This window comes from Neoarius graeffei, chromosome 11 (genome assembly GCF_027579695.1).
Source record: "Neoarius graeffei isolate fNeoGra1 chromosome 11, fNeoGra1.pri, whole genome shotgun sequence".
NCBI classification, from domain to species: domain Eukaryota; kingdom Metazoa; phylum Chordata; class Actinopteri; order Siluriformes; family Ariidae; genus Neoarius; species Neoarius graeffei.
This window is the reverse complement of record NC_083579.1, coordinates 5,130,354-5,144,629: the sequence shown is the minus strand read 5'-3', so window position 1 is coordinate 5,144,629 and position 14,276 is coordinate 5,130,354. Positions and strand designations below refer to the sequence as shown.

The window sequence follows — 14,276 nt, the reverse complement described above, 5'->3', positions numbered from 1 at the left end:
ATCTTTAAAGACAAGACAAGGGAAGTGATCCAGCAGTAATAATTGGCTTCCAGGTGATCATGCGAAGCAGCCAGCCCATGACAGGAGCCAATAGGAAGCGCTGTAGAGAGGATGAGCTCCTCCTCCAGGCAGCGATCAACGAATCGGAGCTGGGTTACATCATAGATACACGCTCCGCCCAGCAAGCCCAGCAGGCCAAGATGACCGGCGGAGGGTTCGAGTCGAAATCCTGCTATCGACCCTGGAGGAGGTTACACAGACACATGGAGAGGTGTGTGTATTTACTGTGTGTGTGTGTATACAGTACTGTGCAAAAGTCTTAGCACCCTTTTTTTTTCAAACAAACTTTGCTATTTTATGACTTCTACGTTATCGAGTCAAAACGAGTTCCAAATGTTCGTTTCATTTTCCAGAACAAAATTAAATGTTACAGGGAAAAACAAGTTTGTATCTGAGCCAGGCTTGTAGTACTCAAGTCCAGGACTCGGACTTGAGTCCGACTTGTGCCCTAATTTTAAGGACTCGTGGCTCGACTTGGACTCAAGCACTGATGACTCTGACTTGTTTTTTCTTTATTTTTTGTGACATGCCATAATGATTTAGCATAAGATATTTATATCTACATTAATTTTTATACTAATTTCGTGTAAGAGTGTCACACCTGTGCGCCTTGGCGCGTGCATCAGATAGACTCTTGGGTACGCTCCAGACAGCGCATGCGCCAAGCGGACTCTCTCTCGCGCGCACGCGCCGTAAACGACTTGCACCTGCACAGGATTACGGCGCAGTCAGCGTGCTGATATAAAAACTGTGAAAACACACTTACAGTGGGGCAAAAAAGTATGGTATTTAGTCAGTCACCAATTGTGCAAGTTCTCCCACTTAAAAAGATGAGAGAGGCCTGTAATTTTCATCATAGGTACACTTCAACTATGAGAGACAGAATGAGAAAAAAAAATCCAGAAAATCACATTGTCTGATTTTTAAAGAATTTATTTGCAAATTATGGTGGAAAATAAGTATTTGGTCAATAACAAAAGTTCATCTCAATACTTTGTTATATACCCTTTGTTGGCAATGACAGAGGTCAAACGTTTTCTGTAAGTCTTCACAAGGTTTTCACACACTGTTGCTGGTATTTTGGCCCATTCCTCCATGCAGATCTCCTCTAGAGCAGTGATGTTTTGGGGCTGTCGCTGGGCAACACGGACTTTCAACTCCCTCCAAAGATTTTCTATGGGGTTGAGATCTGGAGACTGGCTAGGCCACTCCAGGACCTTGAAATGCTTCTTACGAAGCCACTCCTTCGTTGCCCGGGCAGTGTGTTTGGGATCATTGTCATGCTGAAAGACCCAGCCACGTTTCATCTTCAATGCCCTTGCTGATGGACGGAGGTTTTCACTCAAAATCTCACGATACATGGCCCCATTCATTCTTTCCTTTACACGGATCAGTCGTCCTGGTCCCTTTGCAGAAAAACAGCCCCAAAGCATGATGTTTCCACCCCCATGCTTCACAGTAGGTATGGTGTTCTTTGGATGCAACTCACCATTCTTTCTCCTCCAAACACGGCAAGTTGAGTTTTTACCAAAAAGTTCTATTTTGGTTTCATCTGACCATATGACATTCTCCCAATCCTCTTCTGGATCATCCAAATGCTCTCTAGCAAACTTCAGACGGGCCTGGACATGTACTGGCTTAAGCAGGGGGACACGTCTGGCACTGCAGGATTTGAGTCCCTGGCGGCGTAGTGTGTTACTGATGGTAGCCTTTGTTACTTTGGTCCCAGCTCTCTGCAGGTCATTCACTAGGTCCCCCCGTGTGGTTCTGGGATTTTTGCTCACCGTTCTTGTGATCATTTTGACCCCACGGGGTGAGATCTTGCGTGGAGCCCCAGATCGAGGGAGATTATCAGTGGTCTTATATGTCTTCCATTTTCTAATAATTGCTCCCACAGTTGATTTCTTCACACCAAGCTGCTTACCTATTGCAGATTCAGTCTTCCCAGCCTGGTGCAGGTCTACAATTTTGTTTCTGGTGTCCTTTGACAGCTCTTTGGTCTTGGCCATAGTGAAGTTTGGAGTGTGACTGTTTGAGGTTGTGGACAGGTGTCTTTTATACTGATAACGAGTTCAAACAGGTGCCATTAATACAGGTAACGAGTGGAGGACAGAGGAGCCTCTTAAAGAAGAAGTTACAGGTCTGTGAGAGCCAGAAATCTTGCTTGTTTGTAGGTGACCAAATACTTATTTTACCGAGGAATTTACCAATTAATTCATTAAAAATCCTACAATGTGATTTCCTGGATTCTTTCCCCCCATTCTGTCTCTCATAGTTGAGGTATACCTATGATGAAAATTACAGGCCTCTCTCATCTTTTTAAGTGGGAGAACTTGCACAATTGGTGGCTGACTAAATACTTTTTTGCCCCACTGTACTTTGCGAAGTATTGAGTTGCGTTGTTGAGACATTACTGAGCCTTATTTCCTTGTTTGGCTTCCTGATCCCTGATTTCCTGTTTCTCGTCTTTGATTCTGCCGAGTCTATGATAGCCTGTTTGTGCCTCGCTCAACCTATCGCCTGTTTCACCGTTTTACGATTTTGCCTGTGGATTGTTTACCGTCTTCACTTGTATTAATAAACTCACCTTCTGCACTTACATCCGTCTCCCAACTATCTCTGACAGAATACTTCACACTCCCTGATAAAGAGAAGCACATTCACCTGTTCATACGCCATGTTCAGGAACAAGCTAATGTTAATGGCGCTGAAACAGACGCCGTCACATGGCGCGGATGGAGTCTTGTTCTCAGACTCCACTCGAAATTTTCTTTAATGACTCGGACTTGAACACTGGGGACTCGAGACTGGATTCGGACTCGAGGTTTAGTGACTCGACTACAACACTGATCTGAGCAGCATATTCCATGAGAGAGCACTTTTCAGATTAAAAAAGAAAACATAATGAAGGCTGCTGGGTTTTGGTGCAAAATGAAGAAGCGACTGTGACAGTCAAAGTGTCCAGAAGAACCGTGGCTGGTTCTGTAAGATGCTCAGTAAAACCTACAGATCATTTCCGCATAAAACTGCACTCACTGGACCTCAGACTACTATTTTTTTTTAAAGCAAAGGAAATTTCGTCTCACACCAAATACTGACTTTGTTTTATTGATTTATTATGGCTTACTGATTATTGTTTATAGTATACGGGTCCGTCTCAGAAACTGCTCTCTCGTTTGGGACATTATGGTCAAAAAATTAATTTTCTAATTTTACTATTTTTTTTTTGCATTTACCCAACACTCAATGTTTCTTTTGTCATGTTTAATAAGAATAAAGATAGTATCTTGCTTTATCTGGCCTCCACTGTGGAACATTTTTTTGATTACAATTCAAATGCTTTTGTAAAATTGATTTCCATATAAAATAACGACATCATGAAGAATTAAAGCCCCGCCTTCACAGATGAGTCAAAAATATTGAATAAATTTCCTCTTTTTGATTGCTTGGGTTAAAAATGCGAAGTTATGATGACTGAATTGATTTTTCACTTAAATATGAATAATATGATACAGTTTGGGTATTTGATACGGCGAAATAGGACACGATGGAAAAATCAAGAACACACCGGAAAGATGAGAATAACGGCGGTGGTAAAAGAACAGCGACTGTACCGGCTGAAGGTCGCGCGGGTCTCTGCTGCGGCGCGCGAGCAACAGGACATCACTACCGCACCGGACGGAGCGCGAGGCGGGGGCGGGGCAAAATGACTGGCCGTAGATTCTATCAAAAGTTCGATCGAAATTGACCATGGTTGCAAAATATTGGCCAAAAATACACAAACACTACGAAATATGAAAGTAAGATGAAAAAGAAACATTCTGTTGCCTTATACTGCAAGACTAAAACAAAATAAAACTGTCAAAACTCACCTTTTCAGCGATAACGTCCGAACAGATCACCCGCGTAACAGAAAGACCGCAAATGGAAGCACGATCAACTTCTAACTGTTGGAGTGGAAAATTCCATTCTACACATGCAAATTGTTAATGCGTGTCCTTCCCCGCACACAAATAACACGCTACGGTAAAAAATAGACCACGACTCATTTTATAGCTCAGAAATTCATACAAGACCAGCTACCATCGTAACATATTCTGTAAGAAACATATTCTATACCTAACTTTCAGCTTTCGTTTTAAAAAACAAAATCGCAGATTTATAACTAAATTTTTATATGGCGTAGTGATTTTAAGTTACTACTTTTGGTGAGGTCGTGACCTTGACCCTGAGGCTTTCCGTTTAGATCAAAACACACGATCGTATTGGTTTTGGGTTTGCGGAAAATGGCGTTACGACGGTGATCAAATAATTCGCACGATGTTTTATTCCGGTTATGATTATTCTGTGAGCGCACCAATCCTTAGGTGTATAAAGTTACAACTTAGAATACAATCAGTGATAACTGTAGACTTTTCAGTGGACTACAACCTTTTTAAGGGAATGCGATGTCAACCGTTTATCATGTCCCAGATCAAGCCGCCATTTTTCCACAAATTTGCAGAATTTTTGCCAAATTCTGAATATTCACATCAAAGATTTAGTTTTATTTGTATTATTTCTTTCATCATTTTATTTCAAATTAAAACCAACATCACCATTCAAAACCGTATAGTTTATTGACTGAGTATATTTAGTGAAGTACCCCCACAGTACCCAGTTTCTGAGACAGACCCAGATATATATGACACTTGTTCTTGAGTATGGATGAGTCGTGATCAGATTTATGACGTGTGTGTGTTTGTTTTCAGAGGTAAGGTATTACAGGAGAGTTTAATAAAGCTGGTCGAAGCGTGTGGAGACTCGTCTCACAACATGGACCGCTGGCTGAGTAAGCTGGAGAACTCCAAATGGCTGTCTCACGTTCACAGCGCACTGTCCACCGCGGGACTCGTAGCCGAGTGTGTAGAGAGGTGAGATCGATTCCCGAGCCACAACTCAAACAAGACTTAAAACAACGAAGAACGAGACTGAGAACTGGGTTAAGAAGCGGACATGTGGATACACACACATCATTATTAGCTCATTTGACCATAAGGTATCGAGCGATGAGCTGTTGCCGTGACACGGTGTCCGTCGTCCACGATTCAGTTAAATCGTATCTCCTGCGTCAGTTCTCTACGGATTTCCGTTCCGATTGTTTTGTTTGAAAGAACTCATCACTCTGCAGAAAACTTGGTCGTTGTTTTGTCAATTTTATTATTTTAATATAAATAACGAGTTACTAATTAGGCCAAATTAACAAATTTTCCAGGCCGCTCACTAGAATTGTATCTCCAGTCCGATTTCTCATCTGATTCCAGTTCTGATCGATGTTTTGGGCTGATCTTCCCTTGGGGAACAAAATTTGGCCGTTTGTAAACAATTTGTTGACAATTTTATTTATTTTCAGTTAAATCGTGTCTCTTCCCTCCCTCAGTTTTCGATAGATTTCAATTCTGATTGTTTTGCTTGAAAGAACTCAACCTTCTGCACAACACTTGGTCATTGTATTGTCAACTTTTTGCTAATTAGGTCACCTTAACGAGTTTTGGCACTTCTGACTAGAATTGTACCTCCTCTCTCATTTATCGGGTCTGATCGATGTTTTGGGTCGATCTTCACCCCATCGAGGAACAAAATTGAGTCCTTTGTTGATGTTCCTATTGTAAACAGTTTGTCGTGGAGGTCGGTCCTCTCTCACATCGTCACATTTCAGTTCTGTTTGATGTTTTTGATGGACAGGTGAGCTCCGACATCCTTGACGTTCTGGTTCTGTCTTGAATTCTGGATTCCTATTGGTCAGGTTTATCTTAATATGGATTTTAAATCCACGTATTGAACGTTTCTGCAAAGAATCGCCCGTGTCATTCATTCACACCTTCTGACCAATCAGACGCCAGCATGAACACCTTGCTTTATCTAAACAGCGTTCTGGTTATGATCTCACTTTTTTTTGTTCCTGAATCATAGTGAAGCAAAGTCTTTGCCATATCTGGAATCTGTAGCGTGTTTGTTGATCTTTTTGCGTTTTGCGTTTAGGGACGGTCACTCGGTGTTGGTTCACGGCTCTGAGGGAACAGATACCACGCTGCTGGTGACGTCACTCGCTCAACTCATCTTAGATCCTGACTGCAGGACCTTTACAGGCTTCCTCCGACTGCTGGAGAGAGACTGGGTTCAGGTGAACGAGTGTGTGTGTGTGTGTGTGTGTGTGTATGTGTGTGTGCAACCGCGCTATAACGAACTCTTTTACTACAAACTTTCGCATATAACGAACTAACTTCGTGTCCCCACCTTTAACGACCATGAGTCAGAGTCTTCAAAAAACCATCCCTGAGCCGTGCACTTCTCTTCCCCCAGAGACAAACAATCAGTAATCAGGTCCGCAATCGAGTTAACGATACATGTTAACGCCATAAAACAAAGGCTTAACAAGCCTCTCTTGGGTGTCAATCGCTAACACTTATCGAGAACGGTGACTCCAAAAACCCCTAAAAGGACTTTATTTTATGAGCTAAAAGCAGTTTTACTTGAGTCTTTACTCCGTAAGCACTGTTGTCATGGCTACTTGTAAACATAACATCTTCTCCGTCTGTCAGAAAATGCAGACGAACGGTCAGGATGGAATCGCTGGAAGAGTTTTATTTAAGAGATCCAATCTGATCAAAAATCAAAATCAGGTGAGACACAGACACAAGATCAAAGGCAGAGACAAAGGGCAAAATAAAAAAATACAAAACAGAGTCGGAAACCAGAATATCAACACAGTGCTACAAAAAGGCTTGGTAATGTGAGACACCAGGTACAGCGTGTAAACTTCCCAAAGTCTGTGTGTTTACAGAGTGCTTATAAGCGTGTGCTGTGATTGCACTCGAATCTGGAACAAGTGCATGGCAATTAGTCCTAAAGGCACTGTGTGCGCGCAGTGACGTGAGACCGTCGAAGATAAACTTCATATCCTACTAAAGCGTCATGAGATACTGTAGGAACAGATTTGTCTAAAGAATATGGTGTGCTGAAAAATTCAATTTCGATTTTTAAAGCAAAAGAAAAAGAACTTCGTCCATAACTGTAATCAACATGACGGGCTGAAGAGAAAGAAGATGCGGCGAGCAAACGACGGCGAGTGTGACTCATTTCCTTTGCTTCGTAAATATGTCAGTGAATGAAGCATAAATGTAAATTAAACGCAGTCGGTCTTGTTTTCCGTCAGAGTGAGTGTTTGGCGTGATCAATATCACGAAATTTTTGGACGTCCCTCGAGGAGTTCATTATTGTGCGGTTACAGTGTACTGTACAGTGGGGCAAAAAAGTATTTAGTCAGCCACCAATTGTGCAAGTTCTCCCACTTAAAAAGATGAGAGAGGCCTGTAATTTTCATCATAGGTACACTTCAACTATGAGAGACAGAATGGGGGGAAAGAATCCAGGAAATCACATTGTAGGATTTTTAATGAATTAATTGGTAAATTCCTCGGTTAAATAAGTATTTGGTCACCTACAAACAAGCAAGATTTCTGGCTCTCACATACCTGTAACTTCTTCTTTAAGAGGCTCCTCTGTCCTCCACTCGTTACCTGTATTAATGGCACCTGTTTGAACTCGTTATCAGTATAAAAGACACCTGTCCACAACCTCAAACAGTCACACTCCAAACTCCACTATGGCCAAGACCAAAGATCTGTCAAAGGACACCAGAAACAAAATTGTAGACCTGCACCAGGCTGGGAAGACTGAATCTGCAATAGGTAAGCAGCTTGGTGTGAAGAAATAAACTGTGGGAGCAATTATTAGAAAATAGAAGACGTACAAGACCACTGATAACCTCCCTCGATCTGGGGCTCCACGCAAGATCTCACCCCGTGGGGTCAAAATGATCACAAGAACGGTGAGCAAAAATCCCAGAACCACACGGGGGGACCTAGTGAATGACCTGCAGAGAGCTGGGACCAAAGTAACAAAGGCTACCATCAGTAACACACTACGCCGCCAGGGACTCAAATCCTGCAGTGCCAGACGTGTCCCCCTGCTTAAGCCAGTACATGTCCAGGCCCGTCTGAAGTTTGCTAGAGAGCATTTGGATGATCCAGAAGAGGATTGGGAGAATGTTATATGGTCAGATGAAACCACAATAGAACTTTTTGGTAAAAACTCAACTTGTCGTGTTTGGAGGAGAAAGAATGCTGAGTTGCATCCAAAGAACACCATACCTACTGTGAAGCATGGGGGTGGAAACATCATGCTTGGGGCTGTTTTTCTGCAAAGGGACCAGGATGACTGATCCGTGTAAAGGAAAGAATGAATGGGGCCATGTATCGTGAGATTTTGAGTGAAAACCTCCTTCCATCAGCAAGGGCATTGAAGATGAAACGTGGTTGGGTCTTTCAGCATGACAATGATCCCAAACACACCACCCGGGCAACGAAGGAGTGGCTTCATAAGAAGCATTTCAAGGTCCTGGAGTGGCCTAGCCAGTCTCCAGATCTCAACCCCATAGAAAATCTTTGGAGGGAGTTGAAAGTCCGTGTTGCCCAGCGACAGCCCCAAAACATCACTGCTCTAGAGGAGATCTGCATGGAGGAATGGGCCAAAATACCAGCAACAGTGTGTGAAAACCTTGTGAAGACTTACAGAAAACGTTTGACCTCTGTCATTGCCAACAAAGGGTATATAACAAAGTACTGAGATGAACTTTTGTTCTTGACCAAATACTTATTTTCCACCATAATTTGCAAATAAATTCTTTAAAAATCAGACAATGTGATTTTCTGGATTTTTTTCCTCATTCTGTCTCTCATAGTTGAAGTGTACCTATGATGAAAATTACAGGCCTCTCTCATCTTTTTAAGTGGGAGAACTTGCACAATTGGTGACTGACTAAATACTTTTTTGCCCCACTGTACTTACAGATGACATGGAATGTTTAAACGCTTGAAATGTACATAATCATTGTTGCACTTAGCAGTTGAAGTGAAATGTCCTTATATTTATGAATCTAGTACTGTATAAACATATCTGCAACAAGCGTGAAAACTATTTAACGACGGGGCGGTTCCCGCGTGTATCAGGCAGGTCACCCATTTCAGCAGCGCTGTTCGCGCTCAGCTTACTCTCACGCTCGGCTGAAGCACGAGTGCCCGTCCTTCCTGCTGCTGCTGGACTGCGTGTGGCAGATCCTGCGTCAGTTCCCTTTAGCGTTGGAGTTCAGCGAGGCTCTGCTGCTCAGACTGGCTCAGGAAGCCTACGCTTCCGACTACGGCACCTTCCTCTGCAACAACGAACACGAGCGGTGAGCCGAACCGTCACACACCTCATACAGACGTTTTATTCCACACATATTGTCTCTTAGTTTGCAAATAAATCCTGTTTCATTCACCCGGAGACAGCAAACACCTCATTTATTAACAAAACACACCAAAGCGCTGCTGATTCTGGATTTCTGCATTCTGATTGGTCAGAATTGAGGGTGTTGATTGATTTTCTGTTACAGCAGCTCTGACAGGAGTGCAGCTCTGAATCACAGGTTTTTGGGGTTTTTTTTATTATTAATCCGCTGTTACTGTTTCTATGGTAACAGATCATTCACAGGGACTTGCACGGTGGAATGAATGATATTTTAACATTTTTTATACTTCATTTTCATAGAAGGAGTCTCCAGTGTCAGACGTAAAGCTGTTTTTTAAAGACAGAGATTGGAAAAACTTCCAGTCGTTGATTTGCGGTGATATAAAGAGGGAATAAACACTTCAGGACTTCGGGAGGGTAAAGGCCTGAAACAAGTTTATTAACACATTAAACAAGTGAAACATGATTTCTTTTAAAATTATAAATAATTGTCGATATTTACGGCAAAAATTTAACCCAGCACTTCAAGCTTAATGACAGAAAAATAGGTTTTACTGTTTTACTTTTAATAAAAATGTCTAACAGTACTTGCTTATCCTGTGCAGGGTCGCAGGCAAGCTGGATCCTATCCCAGCTGACTACGGGTGAAAGGCGGGGTACACCCTGGACAAGTCGCCAGGTCATCACAGGGCTGACACATAGACACAGACAACCATTCACACTCACATTCACACCTACGCTCAATTTAGAGTCACCAGTTAACCTAACCTGCATGTCTTTGGACTGTGGGGGAAACCGGAGGAAACCCACGCGGACACGGGGAGAACATGCAAACTCCACACAGAAAGGCCCTCGCCAGCCACGGGGCTCGAACCCGGACCTTCTTGCTGTGAGATGACAGTGATAACCACGACACCACTGCGCTGCCCGTAATGTAAATCTTTACAAATAAATAAATAAAAACATATGGCAAGGTGACCACAACAGCATTAGCCAGTTCCTGTGGGCCCACAGCATTATTTAAAGTGAGACGGCCTTTCGATTTCATAAAATCGGTGAAATTTAGTTCCGTCTGAAATGTGGTGATTGTGATATCTGTTTATTTCTGTAATATCTCAAAATATATCAGGCCATTCTGTGGCTGGGAAGTTATTTAATTTGAGGGGATTAAAGCAAATAATGTCAAGTCAAGTTTATTTGTATAGCGCTTTTAACAATAAAAATTGTCGCAAAGCAGCTTTACAGAATTTGAACGACTTAAAACATGAGCTAATTTTGTCCCTAATCTATCCCCAATGATGAAGCCTGTGGCGACGGTGGCAAGAAAAAACTCCCTCAGACGACATGAGGAAGAAACCTCGAGAGGAACCAGACTCAAAAGGGAACCCATCCTCATTTGGGCAACAACAGACAGCCTGACTATAGCATTAAGTTTTAACATGAAGTCAGTTTCGTTGATATTATAAACTCTTCACTGATGGAAACTTGAGTGCAAAACTGTTCATGACAGCTGACTGCAGTCCTAAAGTTAGCAAGTCAACTGTAGTCCTCAGCCATAAAAGCATTACTGTAAGAGTCCAGAGCGTCCTCCAAGTGTAACCCTCAACTGTCCTCATGGGGCCGTCCTCCACAGGAGCGATGCGATAAAGCAAATAATGTGCATGAAATCGCTCGCTTTGCGCAGTCGAGCAGACAGAGGAAGTCCGTGTGTGCATGCACAGGTTTACTTTCTTCTTCTTTTGGGTTTTATGGCAGCTGGCGTCCACAGTGTTGCATTACTGCCATCTACAGGTTTCCCTTTGAGCGTGCACTGACAGTTCCATCATTCTGTCGCTAAACAAACAGCTGATCACACCGAGGTGCTCGCTGAGCGCCCATATTTATTAGTTTGGTCCTGCGTTTCCTTTGCTTCGTATATAACATAACGTCTTTTCTTCTCGCTTTCTTTCCGTTACTGTAGTCGCTCTTTCACGTTTCATTCGCACACTCACGTCCTCCATTTTTCTCTCCTGTTTCAAATTTGTATCCCACAATGCCTTGCGTGAACGGGGAAAGCCCACCACGTGATGTGATGCATGGCGTAGTATCTAGAATTGGGTCATGGTGAAGCAGGAAAAAATAGCGAAGAATTTCAGGCCACGTGGAGATAAATTCATTCATTGTTCTATTTTTAAAAAAATAATAATAATAATAAAATTGGAAGTCTGTGATTCGAATTCAGTAGCTTTCGGTCCACTTAAGAAAAATAATTGGGTGTCGGGAAAATTCTTTTTATGACCTGAACTTGGAAAATCTGAAAGGCAGTACAGCTCGAGTCTAAATCTAAGAATGAGATTATCGATGTTCGAACAGTGAAAGATTTCTGGTTTTCTCATGATAAGCGGTTGATTATTTATTTAATTAGTTGTTTAATTCATTATTACTCATTGTGTTTTTATTTAATATTTACTCATTTTATGTCATTATTTGTCTTTTGATTTATACAAATTTGGATATCCTTGCGGGTGACAGTGGTGTAGTGGTTACTGCTGTCGCCTCACAGCAAGAAGGTCCGGGTTCGAGCCCCGTGGCCGGCGAGGGCCTTTCTGTGCGGAGTTTGCATGTTCTCCCCGTGTCCGCGTGGGTTTCCTCCGGGTGCTCCGGTTTCCCCCACAGTCCAAAGACATGCAGGTTAGGTTAACTGGTGACTCTAAATTGAGCGTAGGTGTGAATGTGAGTGTGAATGGTTGTCTGTGTCTATGTGTGTCAGCCCTGTGATGACCTGGCGACTTGTCCAGGGTGTACCCCGCCTTTCACCCGTAGTCAGCTGGGATAGGCTCCAGCTTGCCTGCGACCCTGTAGAACAGGATAAAGCGGCTAGAGATAATGAGATGAGATGAGATTAGATTAGATAAAACTTTATTGATCCCTTTGGGAGGGTTCCCTCAGGGAAATTAAGATTCCAGCAGCATCATTACAGATAAACAGAGAAAAGAAATAGAGGAAACTTCTAGATAAATGCAACCATTTAAGAGCGTACTCCGTCACAGTGATCTCAGGATTGGGGACGGCTAAAAACATTTCCCTTTGTGACGTTCAGGATTACTTTTACAGCCGAAAGCGTGACACTTGGACGTCTTCAGGGTTGTTTTCAACAATTTAGAAGTGATGTAGAAGTGACGTATCCACTAGATCTCATCCTTGGTAAGTCATGTCGCGTGTAAGTGACGTCACAATTCCGGATTCTCACGGAATTTGTACTCAGAGCAGGATATTTGAACCAGGGACGTTGTTTATCTTTTAAAATAAAATCGGCACACAGTATACAGGAACAAATGAACACTCGAACATGTGGATATGATCAGTCTTGGATTCCGTACTTGATTACAAAATATTATTGTTGTTATTATTATTTCTTTTCTGTATGTTTTTTTTTTTCCAGACACACTTTGCACGTGAAGGAAAACACGCACTGTTTGTTCCGCTTCCTGCTGAAGTGTTCCGAGAGAGAGCAGTACGTTAACCCTGTGTATGAACACACACCGCTCACCATCTGGCCTTCAGTGCAGCCGCAGTCTCTCCAGCTATGGACCGGTGAGACCACACACCACCGCACGCTTTCACCATGTCACCCTCTGTTACAGAACCGGTCACATGGGGCAGGTTCTCAAAATGGAGTTATTGTCATGTGATCATGAAAGGGCGTTAAAAAAGCTTTCCAGTGATGCACAGATCAAGAGCATTGACCAGTAGACCACTGAGATCTGCGCATTTGAAGTAAACAGCTCTAGTGTGTGTGTGTGTGTGTGTGTGTGTGTGTAGGGCTCTTCCTCAGGTGGACAGACCACACTCAGATGATGGACGAGGCCCGAGAGGAGATCAGGACTCTAGTGAAAGAGCACAGGAGAGAGAAGATCAGCAGCGACGACGCCATACACACACTTCTCACGCACCGAGACGCTCTCACGGTTCTGGAGAACGACATGGACGAGCTGACGATACTGTGATCTCCTCTCACTGTTCACGTCTCACTCACGCTGTTAATTTAGATTTTACATCACTGTAACTGTTAAAAAAATCTTTTAAAATCCTGAAAATATTTTATTTTATTTTATTTTATTTTATTGATGGGAAACGAAACCTGAAAACACTCTGACGCTCAGGGATCTTCCTGTTCGCAGAGGCAGGAACAGGAAGCTACGAACATCACACTTTTGGTTCTGGTTTCACACACACACACCTTAATACTCAGAGTTCACGACGTTACCCACAGGTTCCCACGAATGATGTAATAAATCACACGAGGCTGCCGATATTACTGTGACTTTCGAAATTCGTTACAGAAACTGAGCCACACCATTAAATTATTTTGTGCGCAGATGAACTTGATGTTATTTTGAGCCGAACAGATCGCGATTAAAAACAAACATTGACTGATGACTTGACTTTTAATCCTTTCACTCAAGATTTATTCATTTTGACCTTGTAATTTTTTAATGCTTATTTGAATGTGGAGTGCGAACATTTCAGGTTAAAACATTAAAAAAAAAACTAAAACTAAATGCCTGATAAGTGTGGTTAATTCATAATTAGTATTTATAACAGATTTTTTTTTCCCCAAGTGTAACACTCCTGCATTGTCGGTATGTGTCAGCAGTTTGTCTCACAGTACGCTGTATATCGTGATACATTTCATATATCGTAGAAATGACTTCCAGAATCTCATCTCATCTCATCTCATTATCTCTAGCCACTTTATCCTGTTCTACAGGGTCGCAGGCAAGCTGGATCCTATCCCAGCTGACTACGGGCGAAAGGCGGGGTACACCCTGGACAAGTCGCCAGGTCATCACAGGGCTGACACATAGACACAGACAACCATTCACACTCACATTCACACCTACGCTCAA

The 14,276-nt window shown here is 42.6% G+C and overlaps 1 protein-coding gene across 3 annotated transcripts in view; it reads left to right on the top strand.

Moving 5' to 3' along the window:
- The window catches only part of zgc:154055 (uncharacterized protein LOC556036 homolog), a 37,754-nt gene extending 23,826 nt beyond the window's left edge, over positions 1 to 13,928 (top strand). For all 3 annotated transcript variants that reach the window (XM_060933306.1, XM_060933304.1, XM_060933303.1), the window contains 6 exons: positions 54 to 271; positions 4,812 to 4,973; positions 6,082 to 6,223; positions 9,111 to 9,331; positions 12,809 to 12,960; positions 13,189 to 13,928. In XM_060933306.1, coding sequence (XP_060789289.1) covers positions 54 to 271; positions 4,812 to 4,973; positions 6,082 to 6,223; positions 9,111 to 9,331; positions 12,809 to 12,960; positions 13,189 to 13,373 — 1,080 coding nt within the window. In that variant the 3' untranslated portion in view covers positions 13,374 to 13,928. The remainder of the gene's footprint in view (positions 1 to 53; positions 272 to 4,811; positions 4,974 to 6,081; positions 6,224 to 9,110; positions 9,332 to 12,808; positions 12,961 to 13,188) is intronic.
- Positions 13,929 to 14,276: the final 348 nt, after the last annotated feature.